General features: G+C 41.4%; 1 protein-coding gene across 1 annotated transcript; it reads left to right on the top strand.

Moving 5' to 3' along the window:
* The first annotated feature begins 12,594 nt into the window (after positions 1-12,594).
* LOC110715198 (beta-glucuronosyltransferase GlcAT14A-like) lies at positions 12,595-17,364 on the top strand. The gene is made up of 4 exons (XM_021893768.1): positions 12,595-13,483; positions 13,696-13,771; positions 13,882-13,997; positions 16,665-17,364. Exons 1-4 carry the CDS (start codon positions 12,988-12,990, stop codon positions 17,186-17,188), a joined length of 1,212 nt encoding a protein of 403 aa, XP_021749460.1. The 5' UTR covers positions 12,595-12,987; the 3' UTR covers positions 17,189-17,364.
* The last annotated feature ends 989 nt before the right edge of the window (positions 17,365-18,353 follow it).

The raw sequence follows: 18,353 nt of genomic DNA, 5'->3' as shown, positions 1-18,353 counted from the left end.
CTTAGAATCAAGAGCATCCGGCCTAGAGATATTCTGGAGCGGGGTGCCTTCCAAGCGGGTACATGTCGACCCCCTGGGCAACCGGAAGGGGAAACCCATACGAACGCTGGATCAGCACCTGTCACCCGAGACGAACTCATGAGGCTCATGACAAGTTTAAAGGGTGAAATTAAAGAGCTGATCACCTAGAGCCGGGCTGGCCCAAGTAAAGGTCAGTTGGCCAAGAAGACCCTCTGGAAAAGGGGAAGTCAGTCAGAGAACGACAACCCACTCCTCATCCAAAAGAGAAGGCAGCCAAGACCATTGATTGGTCAAAAATTCTTCTCCCTAAGAGAAAAACCAACAACACCCGCCGGACTAAGCAGCCGGTGGGAAGTAAAAAATCAACTCTTGATGCCAGGGAGATTATCAACCGGAAGAGAAATCAACAGTTGTCTGAATCGGCTTCTACGTCAAATTTTCCAGACAACTTTAACAATACTTCTGCGGGGAATGCACCTTCCTTGCATGAAAGTCAGACAGGCGGTAATACCGTCCACTCTGGCCCTCAGATGATCGGGGCTGCACCATATGTACCTTCTCAGGTCTATGGTCAGTACCCACCTTACTATATGCAGTCGGCTCTCTTCGGAGGTCAGGCGGCATACCACAATGTCCAGCCACTGTACTGGCAGCTTCGTCTGCTCCTCCTGTGTGAACAACCTTCTGCGTTCACCCGGGAGATAACCGAGGCGGCCCAGCCGGCCAAGGTTAAGAATGTATTGGTTGGTACCTATGATGGTACCACCAATCCGGAAGACCACCTCATGGCTTACACCAACCTCATTCATGTATCTGCAGGGGTTGGATGATGCCACTTGGTGTCGTTGCTTCCCGGCTACATTGAAGGGCATTGCCCAACAATGGTTTGGTAATCTGCCAGCCGGGTCCATCGATAGTTTTAGGAAGCTTGCTTTCCTATTTGCTTCCAACTTCTCAATGAACATCCCTGCTAAGAAAACAAGCTTGGACTTGAGCACCATTAAGCAGGGGGAGAGAGAAGGGATGCGCTCCTATGTCAGACGGTTCAATCTGATTAAATATCAGATTCAAGGACTGTCTAATGAGGTAGCTTTTACAGACTTTTTCAAAGGTCTGAGAGACGGGTCGACTTTTAAGTTCGACCTAGTCGGAAAAGGGGTTTTCACCCTACAGGCGGCTCTGAGGGAGGCGGAAATCTACATTCAAGCTACTGACCTCTGCTCGCCTGGTAACCAGTCGGACTCCAAAAAGTCCGACAAGCAGAAAGACAGCCGGCCAAAAATAAAGAAGAGAGCAAGAAGAAAAGAAAGACAGCCGACCTGCCCAGCTGGCCTGCCCAGCTGAAATACAATGACAGCAGCTTGCATCCGGTCACCCACCCCTTAGTTAGCTTTGGGGGTGGAATGGTTTACCCAGTCGGAAGGGTCGATCTACCCATCCGGCTGGTGAGAAAGGAAAAGGGCGACACTTGGTCGTCAAGTTTTTGGTCGTTGAGGAGCTGACCGCCTACATCATTATCTTGGGCCGGCCAACCCTCAACGAATCCAAGGCTGTAATCATCCCTTCCCTCATGCTCATCAAGTATGAGAGGGATGACGGCTCTGTTGGTTCCTTAAATGGGGATCAAAAGACGGCCCGAGAGTGCTATCTCTCAGCCGTCAAAGATACCGTGGCCCAAGACGGCCAAGAACCAATAGACCTTGACAACGTCAAGGATGCCGATCCCATACCAGCCCCACCAGCAGCCGGGAAGAAAAGAAAGGCACCTATGCTGGTGGAGGTGAAGAAAGAGAAAAAATAGCAATCACTGACCGGTGAACAGTCAGATGAGCTCCGTCCTCAACCGGCTGGTGAACATATTGATATACCTCTGAACGACAGCCGTCCGGAGCATACCGTGAAGATTGGGACGGTTGCTTTTGCTAAGTTGGGTGCAGACTTGCACCTTCTGCTAAAAGAATTCAAAGACATTTTTGCCTTTGAAGTGGAAGAGATGCCAGGCGTCAGCCCAGATCTTGCTGTCCACAAACTCGTCGTGGATCCTAAAAAGAAGCCCATCCGGCAGAAGAAAAGAAATCACGGCGAGGAAAGAAGTCAGGCGGCAGCTGCCGAAGTTAAAAAGTTGTTGGATGCTGGGTTCATTCGGCCATGTAATTTCCCCGACTGGGTGGCGAATGTTGTGCTTGTAAAGAAGTCGAATGGTACCTGGCGTATGTGTGTTGATTACACAGATCTCAACAAGGCATGTCCCAAAGACAGTTATCCTCTTCCTAAGATCGACAGTCTGGTCGATTCGACAGCCGGGCATGCCTTGATGAGTTTTATGGATGCCTACTCCGGCTTCCATCAGATACCCCTGTGGAAGAAAGATCAAGAAAAGACGGCCTTCATCACTGATCAGGGGCTATTCTGTTACACGGTGATGTCGTTTGGCTTAAAAAATGCATCGCTACGTTCCAACGGATGATTAATACGGTGTTTACTAATCAAATTGGGAGGAATGTAGAGGCGTACATTGATGACATGATAGTCAAATCCAAACAGCAGGCGGATCACCTTGCTGATCTCCGAGAAACCTTCATCATACTCAGGCGGCATAAGGTCATGTTAAATCCTAAGAAATGCGTCTTTGGTGTTGAGTCTGGGAAGTTTTCTCGGATTCTTGATTGATCAAAGGGGGATAGAGGCTAACCCTGAGAAGATACAGGTGGTGATTGACATGAAGTCACCCCGCACTGTCAAGGAAGCACAGAGACTAACCGGTTGCTTGGCGGCCTTGGGGAGATTCCTCAGCCGGTCAGGTGACAAATGCCTTTACTTCTTCCAAGCAATCAGGAAGAAGACCAGATTTGAATGGGGGGATGATGCTGAGGCGGCCTTTCAACGGCTGAAAGAATACTTGCACTCTTTGCCAAGACTTGTTAGCCCACTTCCTAGAGAGGTGTTATACATGTACCTAGCCGTCTCGGATCATGCCCTCAGTGCCGTTCTCCTTGCTGAGAGAGACGATGTTCAGCTTCCGGTCTATTTCATTAGCCATGTTCTAAAAAATGCTGAGCTCCGGTACCCCATGGTAGAAAAATTTGGCCTTGCCCTGTATATGGCTTTCATGAAATTGAAACCTTATTTTCTGGCTCATCCGGTGGTAATCTACACCGACTAGCCCCTCAAGCGGGCAATGTCTACTTTGGAGTCATCCGGCAGAATGTTGAAATGGGCTATTGAAATGCAAAGTCTTGAAATCACTTTTGAACCTAGAAAGGCAATGAAAGGTCCGGCGTTTGCCGACTTCATTGTTGAAATGACTCGACCGGTGCAACCGGATAACATTGACCAGGTTTGGAAAATGTATGTAGACGGAAGCTCAACGAAGAACGGCTGTGGTGCAGGAATTATATACGAGTCTCCTGAGGGGGAAAAATTTGAATATGCACTGCGGTTTAAGTTTCAAGCCTTAAATAACGAGGCGGAATATGAAGCCTTGTTAGCCGGAATCCGCATGTGTAAGGCAGCAGGGGAAATTAAAATTGACGCCTATTTTGATTCATAGTTGGTCGTCAGCCAGTGTGAGGGAACATATGAGGCAATTCATCCGGCTATGATCAAATATCTTCAAGCAGTCAAAGAAGAGACTGGGGCACTTGAGGAATTCTGTCTGAATCAAGTTCCTAGGTCAGATAACAACCAGGCGGATACGTTGTCCAAATTGGCTTCATTCGCCTGCTGTGATACTCCTCGGTCGGTCTTTTGGGAAGTTCTTGAAAAGAGAAGCATACATGAAGATCCCATTGGAATCTTGGACCGAAGCTCTACCTGGATGGATGGCATCCGGGCATATTTAGTAGACGGCAAGCTTCCTGATTCACCACAGGAGGCAGCCGTCATGAAAAAGCGAGCAGCAAACTTCGAGTTGAGAAACGGAGAACTCTTCAAGGCGGGTTTCCTCAAACCTCTATTGAAATGTGTTACACTATAAAAGGGGAAAGAAGTTCTCGAAGAATTGTGTGCTGGGTACTGCGCCTCTCATATTGGCGACAGGTCCCTAGCCGTTAGAGCCAGGCGGCATTACTTCTGGCCTACTCTTGAAGCAGGCGCTAAAGAGTTAGTCAAAAGATGTGATAAATGCCAAAGTTTTGGCCCGCTTATTCACCACCCGGCTACTGATCTGAAGGCAATCCACAGCCCAGTCCCATTCGCTAAATGGGGCATGGATATCTTAGGTCCTTATACGCCTACTCCAGGCGGAAAGCGCTACATTTTGGTGGCTGTGGATTATTTCACCAAATGGGTAGAAGCTGAGTCGGTTAAGAACATCAAGACAAAGGATGTCATCTCTTTCATCTGGAAGAATATTATCACCCGGTTTGGGGTACCTATGTCTATGGTGTTTGATAATGGCCCTCAGTTTGAGACCCCCCATCTCAAGACTTGGTTGGGAGATCAGGGTATCTCACACTGTTTTGCATCAGTCGCCCGACCCTAAGCAAACGACCAGGTTGAAGCCTTCAACAAACTCATCTCAGAAGGCATAAAAAAGAAAATTGAAAGAGTTGGTGGTTAATGGGAAGAAGAATTAATTCATGTCCTATGGGTCATCCGGACTACTGCTAAAGGGGCAACCGGAGAAACCCCATTTCTTATGGTATACCGTGTTGAAGCAGTCTTGCCCATTGAGCACTACGAGCCGACTCTCAGAGTTATGCTCTATGATGAAGAGGCAAATTGGGAGGCCATGCGGCTGGCATTGGACTCCCTCCCGGAACGCAGGGGCAACGCTGCGCTGCGCCGTGAGATATACCGTCTGAGAATGACCAGAGCTTATAACAAGAAAGTGCACAAACGCCCTCTGAAAGTGGATGACTTTGTGTTACGAAAAATGGAGGCAACCGGTAGGGCCAATGAGGCTGGGAAGCTAACCCCTAATTGGGAAGGCCCCTACCGGATTTATGAAGAAGTCAGGAACGGCACCTACCGACTAGAAACCCTAGACGGTCGCCGCCTTCCTAGAACTTGGAATGAAGAAATCTAAAAAAGTACTATTTCTGAGAGTGTATAATTTTTGTAAACAGTAAGTCAATTAATGAAAATTCAGGCTTTGTTTGCAGATTTATTTTGCCATTTTTATTGTTCGTCCGCCTGGGCAATACCCAGACGGACCCTGTGTTTATAAGTTTGATACTTAGTTTAGTTGAATATTATAACTACTTGTCCGCCTGAGTAAAACTCAGACGGACTCTTTGTTTGAATAACTAAGTTTGATACTTAGTGTAATCTAATAATTGTTAGTCCGCTTGGGTAAAGCTCAGACGAACTCTTTGTTTATTTAATTACGTTCGATACTTGGTGTAAATTATCAATTGCTTTTCCGTCTGGGTAATACTCAGACGGATTATTTGTTCAACCAACTAAGTTCGCGTAAAAACTAGGCACAAAAACGCTTAGTGGCTATACAACCGGTCTCAAACAAGACCAAAGGCCAATATGGCCGGATGGTTGCTCATTTTACAAAACCTCCTGTCCCAACATGGACAAAGGCGTCCGGCGACACCCCTCCGGGTGCAATCGTCGCAGAGAACGGACTATTCGTCGGTTCTATGTACCAACGCAGATGGTGAAAATTGAACGACCAAAATTGGTCAGCTCATAGCCGTCTGACCAGAATATTCTAAAGAACGATTAAGTTACCGAATACCGGATGCCCTGAGGCATCAGTCGGTCATCGGCTGAAGTTCTCACTTAGGTTATTTATTCCGAAGTTGCACTCACTACCCCTATTGGGGCAAGAGATTATGTGTAATGGTTGCGGGTTAACCCCAGACGGAATACAACCGCCTGGGCAAGAAGCTCACAGCACCTATTCTAATGGCCGGTTGTGCACTTGGTTTGGGGCAATCACCATTGTGATTGATTGGCCTAAAAACACTCCATACTTTTCCTAGTATCAAGTGTTTTCAAGCCAATCAATCAATTTGGAATAAAACCAACCACACAGCCGCCCAGGAGCAAGAGCACCCGGATTGCAAACTGCCGCATGCTTTTTTTAAGTTAGGCAAAATATTAAAGAATTGCAAACATACGCAAAATTTAAATTGAAAAACTCAAACACAAACAGGTATAAACAACCGACTGAGTCGGAATACTTCATTAATATTAAAAATGGCTCAAAGGCCATAAGTTGTGTTAATCGGAGTTACATCCGGTGAGGAAACAAAAAATAAATTGTTAACCCAACCCCATGGTTTGTAAAAATACAACAAAACACGGCATACAAGCCGGTAAAGAAACAATAATGGCATACTGCCGCAGAAAGTGGGGAGGCCCGCCTAAGGCTGAGGTGGTTGATGCTGCCCCGGCTGAGTTTGGCTGGTTTGGCCCTCGTTATGCTCATCCGCCGGCTCCTCAGTATCAGAGACATCATATCCCTGCTCATTAGCCCAATCCTTGAAGCGAGGCGGGGGAGCATCAACCAGTAGATGGGCATCATACACCTTAGTGGCGTAATCATACCTCAGCTTATAGACCTCAAAGTTTATTTCTGGGTAAAGAAGGCTCCAGGTGATCTTCAACCGGGCCAAGTTGTCCCGCTCATTCTCCTCTTTCAGTCGTTTTTGCTCTTGTGCAAGCTCGTCCGAATGCTTGTTTCGCAGATTGACAAGCTTAACTCCCAGGCGGGTAACGTCTGCTCGGAGTTGGGCGTTTTCCTTATCAGCATCTTCTAATGCCTTGAGATCTGATTTGGCATCCTTCAGTTTATTGTCAAGGTCATCAGCCCGGCTGTTAGCTTCGTCGTTCGCAGCCGTCAAACTCCGGATCAGCTCCTCCTGTTTCAACTCTACTGCTTTAATCTTTAAATTACACATATAATCAGTATATTCAGCAGAGTTGAGGTTTTCAAGGGCCCTCCGTTTGGCGTCATTTACCTCTTCCTATTTCCGCCTGAAGGGGCCCCGGAGGCCGTCCACCCTTACCATCACCTGAGACAAGAGCAGCCGGATTATAAGTTAGTAGAATTAAAGATAAAATAAATCAAAATTGTGGGATTCATTACCACAGCCAGTTGACCCATTATTCGGTCAAAGTCCACGACCTGTAGATCAGGTATGGAGTTTTTCTCAGACCGGGTGAGGGTCCTCACCATCCGTTTCGCAAAGCCAGCAAGATCCGGCTCGCTAGAAGTCAGATCTGCATCAAAAGTAGTACTCTATGAGATAGAGGCAGCGTAGTCGGCATTCATCCATTGCCGGCTGCTGACCGACCCCTTAGCAGGATCAACCTTGGACTTGATTCTCATAAAATCAAGTGGCCAAGGTATTTTAATCCGTCCCTTACCTTGGGCTTCCGGATGGGTCTCCGGCTTCTGCTCCTCCCCAGGCGTTGCCGCACCGCCTGCAACATTAGGTGGCTCGCCACCCTTTGATGCCGTTGAGACATCCGACGCTTTCTGCTGCGAGCGTTCCGAGCTTTCGCTCAGTTTCCTCATTGCAGCAGGCGATTTTCCCCCAGTCATTGGACGACCGGATTGGGCAGATGATTGTTTCTGGGGAGGAGGAGGGTCCTTCCTGGCGGCTTTCGCAGCCGGAGTTTTCTCCAGATCGTCTCCTTGCCTTTTGAGCAGCTTGGAGAAAGATCGTGGAATCTTCTTGACGGAATCCTGAGAGATAAGCAAAGGGTAAGCATACCCAACCGGCAAAATTGAAAAAAAGAGAAGAAAGAAAAGAAAAAGAAAATATGCAAACACATAAAGTCAGGCGGTCTTACCCCGCCTTTCTTGGAATCTTTTGCCTCGACGGCTGCCTTCTTGGCAAGTGCCGCCTCTTTGCGCAGAGCGCCGCAGACTTAGCCGGTGTCTTCGCCGGGTCTACCATTCTCAGGGCGTCGTCTGCAAGGACAAGAATTCGTGGTTAGAAAAAATTTATGGCAAGTTTGCAATAAAAATAAAATAACAATAATTCCGGATGAGAAGTATTCTACCCTAGGGGAACATTATACTTAGCCCGCAGGCGGACAAGAAGCACTCGTCCTTGAAGAAGTCCGGATGGGTAATCCAGTTCTTGGGAACTATGATGTGAGTCCCATCCCCCATGGGCTCAGTTGTGGTTTCTAAAAATTTCGGCTCAATTATTTGCTCCCAGGCCTTAGTAGATAGCACCGGGAGAGGGCATTTACGTCCAAGAAAAGCTGGCTCAGTATTATACCGGCGCAGTGTCCGGTTGTGTCTTAAGGTGGGGGAAGAAATCAAGTAAAATTTGTCCTTCCACCCAGACCATTTGGACACTTTGTCCAAAGTCATCAAGTATTGGGGCAAGGTAGTCAGAGTATACCATGCCCCATGGCCGCCTGGAGCCTTGCTCAAGTAGTGCATATGAGCGAAGGCGGAAAAGTTGGGGTTTAAATTTTGAAACTCGCAGGCGGCGACGTAACTTAGAATGTTCACCCACGAATTGGGGGTGAGCTGCCAAACCCCTAGATCGTACCCCTTAAGGATTTTCCTAATCCCGGGGTGGAGGGGAACCGGAGGCCGGCTTCGATAACCGCCTCATAGTAGACGAAGTAGTCGTCTGCATGGTCAATATCATCGCCCCAGGCCATTACAACGTCAGCCGGAGGAACGATGATCTCCCAGCCCCTTCCAAAGGGGTGCTTTTCCTTGAAAGCCCTAAATCCGCTCATGAGGATGGCGATGTTACCCGGCAGCATCCGGGTCCTTTTAGGGTTTTGGTTGTCGGCGACCTTAGGCGGCTGCTGATAGTCAGCCGCAAAATCGTCTTGGTTAGAGCCGGAAGATTCGACCCTTGAACCTTGGCCGGCCTCAGCATCGCCGGCTTCATTAGAGGAGGCAGCTCCCTCGCCGTCTACCTCTCGTACCCCGGAGCTCCCGGAAGTAGAGGGAGCCTCTTCGTTAGATCCGCTCTCCTCCCAATCCCTCTAGTCCCCGTCTTGGAAAACCTCATCGGCTGGCACTCTCATAGTGCGCCGGCTCTTAGACCGTCTGGTCGTTTGTTTCATTCTGGCCATTGTGTCCTGCACAGACACAGAGAGGGAGGAATTCGGAGATGAGCATATTGGTTCCGACAGTCCAGAAGAGGCACCCCCTGTTCTAGACTCAGCCGTTCCGGGGGATCGGCCGAGTGTCCTAGGCAGTGCCGAGTGAGTGGATTGAAAACTCATTTATATTCTCTAAAAAGCTAGGTATACAGGCGGAGAAAAAATGGTATACAAATTGAAATGGAGGAAAGCTAAAATGGTACAGGCGGTTACCTCACTTTTACTCTGAAAAATCTGAAAACCGCTACAGCCGATAAATCGGGTGTTGAACTGTTAGCACTCAGAAACTTGAACTTGCTATGACGCAGACGTAAGCAGAGAATCTCTCTCTAGAATCTCTCTTTTTCTCTCTCTAAAAAGTCAAATGTGAATGTAAGGTGAGAAAAGGGGGGGGGGGTAACTTTCTATTTATAGAAAGTGAAAGCGGGGGGAAATTTTTGATTTGAAATTCAAAAATTTTACCCGTTACTGTTCACCTATGAAAGGTGGACACGTGTCACAGGCCCCACGTGATATGCACGTGCGACCTGTGAGGGGCAAATGTTTAGGGTAAAAATACCCTAGACACGTGGACCAATGAGAGGAGGCCACGTGTCGAGCTCAGGATGGCCCACGTGGATTAACATCCTCTTGACACTTGGCGCCCTCAGATACACCTCTGAAATGGTGGCCTTCAAGGGCCTAAATCCCGAGAAGCGTCGTTTACGGCGCAGCCCACTGAAAGTTAAGTCAAGTGACCTAGATAGAGGCACGCTCTCTAAGGACCCTATAAATAGGGAGATATTTCCCCACTTTGGGGACACATTCAATCATTTATTACACCTGCATTCTCTCACATCAGAGAAAGACCTGAGCTTGGAATCCAAGCAGATCCCCACCTAAATTTTCGTACGCTTTATTCCTTTTTAAGTTACTAACTTGACCGTCGGAGGCGGAGCTCCAACCACTCGGAGTCTCCGTTATTTTGCAGGTACAATTCAGCCGGATCAGACTTCGTGACGTAACTCTCCCAAGGGACAAAAAAACACCCAAAACAATTAGCACTTTTGATTCAAATGAGTCCCTTCATCATTTGGCATAAAAAAAACATACAAGACAGGAATTAGGGGGTACTCATTCATAAACAAAACAAAAGGCAACACAGTCAAAGATTAGGTTGCATATCCACCATCACATCCATTGTTCTTTCATTTACATGTCATGATTAACATTGTAGGGACTCATATCATGACAGGTCCACAGAATAAAACCACATTAACATAAACTAATAACAATGATCATCATTTATCAACATTGCATTCCCTTAGCCATTGTAAAAGCAAATCAAGGAACCAATTAACACCCTGAACTTAGGTGCATAGTAACAGATATCAAGACAATCAAAATATCCAAAGAAATCAAAAGAACATGCTGATACACCATTTCAATAGGGTTAGAGAATTTATACGATGTAGAGTCACTTGTCAGCAAACCATTCAGGGTGGTATTCCCTTATAAAAGCCAGATAACCTTCATCGAAGTTCTCCAGATCAATAGGTAACCCAGATTTAACCCTTTTCATACCTAATCGGGACCCTTTCTTATGCTTCTTCGCATTAAGGGACTTAGCAACCAGACCCCCCTTCAATAACCTTCCTAGATGGTTCGCCCGCAACCTCCCCTTCTAGATCTATCACCTCATGAGCCTTTTTAGGGTTCTTCTCTATCAGATCTGTCTTGACCTCACTTTCATTGTCTAATGAAATGTACTCAGTTAGCTTTACACTACGTGTGACCCTAAAACACAATGACCTCATTCTTGCGCGACGAAGTGGTTTCATTTTTCCAGTTGCCCTTTCGCAGATGTACCTCGTTGTCCCAGGAGGAAGCACTTCAATGGGTTCTTCTTTAAGAAGATTCTAATAGCAAAATAAGGATGATATGTTATAATCAGAGGAACTCATTTTTGTGAGGTTTTAAGCACATATTTGAAAATTTGAAAGGCGAAAATAGAAGAAGAAGAATTAGGGTTCCAAACAAGCCAGAAAGGGAACGGGCAGAATTTACATGCAGATGAGAGAGAGGAGTAGCCATGGAGTTAATGCAGGTAGGTGGAGAGATGACAATGAATGCAGTAGTTGGGAAGATGAACATCTTTGTTCATCAATTTGATGAATAAATAAAGAGGGGAGAGTTAGGGTTTGATGATTTTTGGTGGGAAGGATTAATTGTTGATAGGAAATTAGGAGATAAATAAATTTTAGGTTAGTGTGAATCTACCCTTTAATTAGATTATAATAAGGGTAAAATAGTAATTTTGCCTTTAAAAACTTTCTTAAAAAGAAAAAAAAAACTTCTTGCAAGAAATGTGAACCACCCCAAAATGGCAAATGTTGCATGAAATAAGAAATGGAGGGGGTAGGTTATTCTATATAGCTTAATGTTGGGATGGAAGTCCACATCGGTAGAATGGAAGAAGTTAGGTTGTTAAATTCTATTTAACTTGTTGTTGGGAAGAAAGTCCTACATTGGTTGAATAGAGGATATTAGCTTACTCTATTATATTTAACTTGATGTTGGGAAGAAACTTCCAAATTAGTTATAAATAGAAAAGTTTAGCTTGGAGCTAGTATATAAGCTAAGTTACTTTATTCTATATAACTTGATGTTGGGAAGAAACTCCCACATTGGTTAAATAGAAAGCTTAGCTTGGAACTTGTCTATAAGATTAATATTTGGAGCATGACAAAATTTTAGTGTGAGTCATGGTTTATGACCACGGGCCCGATCGGGCGCGAGCATGCACTTAGAAAATAATATTTGCTCACCCGAGAGGGCTAGGTTAGGCTGATCGGGCGCGAGAGCAAGCTTATTTTCAAAAGTGTAGATGGCCCGATCGGGCAGGCTTTGCTCGATCGGGCGAGAGCCTAGTTATAACTTTGTCCGTTTTTTGCCCCATCGAACGAGTGCAAGCGGTTACTTTCCTAAGGTTAATTTGATTATAATAATAGTGACTTTTCATTGAAAGTTAGTTTATCTTAATTAATTATATTTTTGAAATGGTGACTCTTGGATTAAAAATTAGGTTGTTCATTATATATAGTTTATTGTTCCAAATTATAACTTACCTTTTTTCACTTTATCTTCTTCTTCCTCATCTATTCTATTGTCTTAAAGTGTTCTTAGGGAGTTCAATTACATTGCTTTAATTGATCTCGAATTTAGGGAAAATCCTAGAAGCATATTAACCGATAACCCATAACAATCATAGTGGGGCGTTAAAATTGCTTTAAAGACAGTGTAAACATGTCCCTAATTCTTCATTTCCTATAATTTTTCTAACACTACAGCTACTTTAGACTTGTTAACCGAGAGCAATCTAATGATATCTTGTTAGATAAATATATACTAACATTTTTTTTCATCTAAAAAAATTTGTGTGCAAATAAGATCAAAACTTAAGTCAAATTTAAAAATTAGATCTAACCAAATTAGATTAGAGAAATTTATTACAAAGAAGTAAGTTTGGTATGCACCCAATTACCCATGATGAGTTATAAATCCACCCACCCGAACCTCAACAAATAAAGCTAAGGCAACCATTTGTGATTTGTTGTTGTTGGTGTTAGACATTCAAGATTCAACAATGCTAATAAAAATATGTCAACCATGTCTCAATTGACAGATGGAGGGCTTAACATCCAAGCAAAGAATCCCCCACCAAAAAGTTCTAAATCTACACTCTTCCACCTCCAAAAATACCACATTTTTTTCCCAAAAAATTAAACAAAAATACTTCCCCTAAATTCCAAACATACCCTTTACCTCTTTATTACCAGAAAAACCTGACTTTTTCCTTTCTACACTACATCCTCTGTTCTTTCATTATTCTCCCTTATGTTACCCAAAAATACCCAAAAATAAAATCCCTTAATTCTAATAATGGGTACCAAAAAATTAATGCTAACCCTCATTTTATCATCCATCATAATCTTCCTTATGTACATCTCAACCATATTATTAACAAAACCCACAATTATACCCACTAATAATTCCTTCAAATTAGTCATAAAACCCAATATTACCAAAACTTATCCTGTCACATTTGCATACTTGATCTCAGCATCAACAAATGACGTTCCTAAGTTAAAGCGAACATTACTTGCGCTTTATCATCCGGGTAATTACTACTTGATCCATTTTGATTATGGAGCTTCGAAATCACAGCATTTAGAAGTAGCTGAATTTGTATCAAAGAATGAAGTTTTTTCTCAAGTTGGAAATGTTTGGATTATTGGTAAACCAAATCTAGTTACTTATAGAGGTCCAACTATGCTTTCCGCTACATTACATGCCATTTCCATTCTTCTAAAGACTTGTCAATGGGATTGGTTTATTAATCTGAGTGCCTCTGATTATCCTTTGGTTACTCAAGATGGTATGGTGAGTACCCTTTTATTTTATTTTTTTTCTATTCGAAACGAGGTATTGAGCACTCGCCTCAACCCTCAAGTCCCTGGCTTCTTGAATTAATAGTCACGTTGACAGTGTAATCTGAACTAATAATAAGTCGAGATGGCGGGAGTGATTTGTACCTCTTACGGAGTAATTTAGTTGTTGACTTTTTTTTTTTTTTTTTTTTTTTGGCAGATTTAATTCATGCCTTTTCTGACGTACCAAGAGATTCAAATTTTGTACAGCATTCCAGTAGACTGGGTTGGAAATTGTAAGTGTTTTTTTTCAACTAGTGATTGTGTCGGTGGTTAAAAGCCATAAAAGGGTGTTGTAAATAATGCAGTAATTATAATAATATTGAATGGTAAATATTTATTTCAGGAATAAAAGGGGAAAGCCAGTGATAATTGATCCGGCTTTATACAGTCTAAATAAATCACAGATTTGGTGGGCTGTTAAGCAAAGGGGTCTTCCAAGTTCCTTTAAGCTGTTCACAGGTTAATTATTCTCTAATTTTTTTTGTCTAATTATTTTTTATGCATTACTGCAAATTATATCATTTTTATAGTTATTAATGATATTAATATATGTTTCAAAAAAAAAAAAATGATGCAATTTCAAATATATATTAAACAATTTATGTGATCAATTTTTTTTTTCTAACTAAATTTTTTGTCAAATAATTAAACATTTGAAATTTGTCTCCCGAATAATTACAAATCCTGGCTTTGCCACTAACTTTTGTATTGACTGAATTAGTAGTATGTTTTCTTTCTTCCTTAAGAATTTCCAATAGATGTAGGCCGTGGCAAAGCCATTAAGGTGCATTTGATATCCGTCATTCTTAAATAAAAATGAACTACTCTATTCCACATTTTTTTTCTTCTCTTATAGTAGTATGTAGTACAGACTAGTACTTGTATGAAGTAGCTTAGAATTTTAAACTTATCATTGTAAAAGTTAGCGGTTTTGATAATAATAATTATTGTTACGTTTAATTTTTGTTGGGGCAAATTTTTTTTTTTGATAAAAAGCATTTGCATGTGAAGTTTAGAAAGAGAATACACGCAAAGTGTGTGGGTGATTGAAGGGAATCATGTGGCCTTTGAACCGCCCTTAGCTTAAATTCACATGAATGACCCATCAAAACGTTATAAGAGCTAGCTTTAATGGCCTCGTACAATATAGAGGTGACTTCTTTGCATAATTGTATTATTAGCTTAATTTCCCAACACCCTATATCCACGGATCGGATGTACTTGGTGGTCGTTTGTCTAATGTCATAAGTTTGATTCCTACCAACTGTGGTTCTCGAGTTGTCCCAAGGAAATTTAGTAGAATAAATTTCGAGATCTACTTTCTTAAAAACTAGCAAGGACATGTAAAGTTGACAAGATATTTTTACTATGTTTTCTTAGTGGTAATATGGTAGGCCATAGAATTTTAGAATGATAGAAAGGTTCAGGGGTGAACCTCATACGAGCACATAGTTTTCATCATTTTGTCTATCACAATAAAAAATGTTACAAGTACATTATTATTCATTAATTATATTTTTGATCTAGTCAATTTTGTTGGTTTTAATAATTATCATTACAAATTGAATAATTAGTTGTTGCTGAGATTCAAAGTGACAGTGACATGTGTTAATGATTATATATTTGGTTCTGATTTGATAAAGTATTCATGATCAACCACTTATGATTTGAAGTCTAAACCACTAATCCACTTTGCATAAATTGATTTAACAATTGATTAAACTATAATTACCCTTGTACTACTATATATGCTCTATGCCCTTGACTTGACCTCCTTATTTGAAAAGTCCATCGATACAGCAGTTACATCCCTCCAAAAGACCAAAACCCTTAAAATAAAGCCTCATTGTCATGCAATAGCACATGTATCTTTAGTATGGGTAGTGCTATATATAGGTCTAATACTTTCAGTATAATTACTAGTATATATATTGAAAGTATAGTAGTATACATAGGAGTTTTTAGTTTTTAGTTTTATTTTTTATTTTTTTTTTTCATTTTATTTTAATTTTAATTTTAAATTTAAATTTTCGCTTAGGGTTATTATACAATTTTATTTTTAAGGTGGAGAGTACTTATAGTATATATTTAATGCATTATTGTTTGATTAAAATCCATTGACTATATATGCATTAATGTATACTTCGTAATACAATGAGTATTTTTTTATTATTATTTTTTAAATTAAAATGAAAATGTCTTCCACAATTAGGAAAACTATTTTCCATTTTGAGCAAATATTTTTCACCTTTTACAAACCAAACCAAGAAACATTAAATAAGATTAAGGGAAATTGTTTTTCAAAAAAATGTTTACCATCTAAATAAAAGGACGTTATTATTCTTGATATATATATGGAAAGCTTGTCGTTAACTCGTTATAATTCAAGGGTGAACATGTTGTTCATGCCTAAGCTATATCAATATCATTATGTAGTCGGGGCAGAGCTAGATTTTTGAAGATAGGATGTTGACATTATATAAGTAGATATTTAAGAAAAAAGAAACAGAATTTACGGGTAATTTTAATTTTTAACGGGGTGGTGTCGACCAACACCCCATGCACCTTAGTAGTTTCCCACTGATTACCATGGCAAACATTTAGTGGGTAATGTAATATTTTGGAAAAGCTAATCATTGAAAGGATTTCTTTTTCCTTGGTAAAGTAACAAGATATGCTATTTTACTCTACATGGTCTTGTGTATTAGATCCTCAGATCAGATCATTGTCAAAAATATAAGTAGCTGACTCACAGCAAAAGTAGTCTGTTCTGTCAGTTGCTAAAATGTTCTGTTTTGTCATACTTCATCAAAATAATAACTAATCTCTAAAATAAAATTATGTCCAACAGATGCAGTTTGGGCTAGATAATCTAGATGATGCACATGCTAACTCTAACATTGATGCACATGCTTTAGATTGTAAAATTGTACCAACAGTACTTGAGCTCTGAATTTTTGTTAACTGTATTTTATATATAATGTATAATCATACTTGAACTGTCAGTTTAATATTAATATCTTTTGTAATTATCAAATGGTCGGTTCATTATTAATATAATAAGGTGTTAGATTCTTGTAATCATGTCTCTTTAATCTTTTTGCTTTTGTATTTTTCATGTTACAGGCTCTGCCTGGACTGTTTTATCAAGGTCCTTTGCTGAGTATTGCATAGTAGGATGGGAAAATCTTCCAAGGACACTACTGCTCTACTACACCAACTTCGTGTCCTCGCCAGAGGGCTACTTCCAAACAGTCATATGCAACTCTCAGGATTACAAAAACACTACAATTAATCATGATTTACACTACATCAGTTGGGATAACCCTCCTAAGCAGCATCCAAGATCTCTTGGCCTCAAGGATTTTCGTAGAATGGTCCTTAGTAACCGACCATTTGCTAGGAAGTTCAAGAAAAATGATCGCGTTCTTGAAAAAATTGATCGAGAAATTCTCAAGAGGAGTAAGTGGCATGATACATTTAGCTATGGCGGGTGGTGTGGGGGGACTGATGGAGGACAAGGCAGTTGCTCAGGGTTAAAAGCTGAGAATTATGGTGTTTTGAAACCTGGTGCTGGTTCCAGAAGACTTAAAACTTTGTTAACGAAATTGGTTTCTGCTAGGAAATCTAATAAACATTGGTGTAGATGAGCCACCTACAATGATTTTTTTATGAAATCCAATTTGTGTTTGTACAATACGGACTAATAATAAATTTTGATTACTTAATTCGATAAGAATAGTAAATGGTACTACAGAGAAGTATTTTTTGTGGAAAATGGATCATATAGTTTTGTGAACTTCTTGATTTTAATAGAAGAGCTATGTTTTACATACTCAGTACTCAGTAGGAAGGATGTTAAGCTGCAAGAGTCAGTGATATAGAGTCTATACACGAGCACGATGACTAATGAGAGTAAGTGATATGAGCTGCTTAGATTAAATATCGAATGAAGACAGCATCAGGTACACTGCAGTCTGCAGAGCTCAGTTATGAATTTAGTTTGAAAGAAAGTTCTGATATGCGTACTCAAGCTCGAGCTAGTTCAGCTGAGTATAGAGTATAAACCAACCTTAAACTCATACAAAACTACACTAACAATCACCAACTTCTTTGATATATAGTATGTAAGACCACATAATTCACGTACATAATCATAATCAGAGCTCTGTATGTTTCTGTTATGCTATGCTCCTGAGAATATTCAATTTACTGACAGTTTAATACTCCGTAATAAATCTCAAGCTGTTGCATTTACCGGACTGCAAAAATTGAATTTTCTCGTCTTTTCCCCATTAATTGCAAGGATGTAAAGCTGCAAGAGTCTATAGAAGATAACAATGAGCCTATAACTAATTAAAGTGGTTAAATGGTTAATGAGCCGTATAGTTGAGATGAGTTGCTTAGATTACATTACGAATGAAGAGTTTCAGGAACACTGCAGTCTGCAGAGCTCAGTTATGAATATCATAGTTTGAAAGAAGTTTCCTATGTTGGAACGCGACTCAAGCTCGAGCTAGGGGTTGAGCTTAATAGAGTAACCTAAGCCTGAACTCGATTAGACATACTTAGAGGATAGACTTGAAGCTTGAGGTTACAGCAACTCTTAGGCTCGAACTTAAAATCATATCATACTTACAATATATTCCCTATTAGCTTTCCATTATCTTGTTTTGAACTTTTGAATTTCCCTAGCAATATTTACACCCTGCGCCTAGGTGAACAAGAGTATTAATTTCATTATACAAATAGTTTCCTAGAATAACAATTACCAAGACTTCATGTACATGATCATATTCAGAGTTCTGTACTGTT

This window comes from Chenopodium quinoa, unplaced genomic scaffold, assembly GCF_001683475.1.
Source record: "Chenopodium quinoa cultivar QQ74 unplaced genomic scaffold, ASM168347v1, whole genome shotgun sequence".
Classification (NCBI taxonomy): domain Eukaryota; kingdom Viridiplantae; phylum Streptophyta; class Magnoliopsida; order Caryophyllales; family Amaranthaceae; genus Chenopodium; species Chenopodium quinoa.
Note: the sequence above shows the minus strand (reverse complement) of the source record. Positions and strands in the feature narration are given on the sequence as shown.

Bases quoted from the DNA above. Each gene is read 5' to 3' on its own strand.
- LOC110715198 (XM_021893768.1), top strand. From the start codon at position 12,988: ATGGGTACCAAAAAATTAATGCTAACCCTCATTTTATCATCCATCATA. The intron at 13,484-13,695 runs GTATGGTGAGTA...TTTTTTTGGCAG, and splicing joins TCCTTTGGTTACTCAAGATG to ATTTAATTCATGCCTTTTCT. The intron at 13,998-16,664 runs GTTAATTATTCT...TTCATGTTACAG, and splicing joins TTCCTTTAAGCTGTTCACAG to GCTCTGCCTGGACTGTTTTA.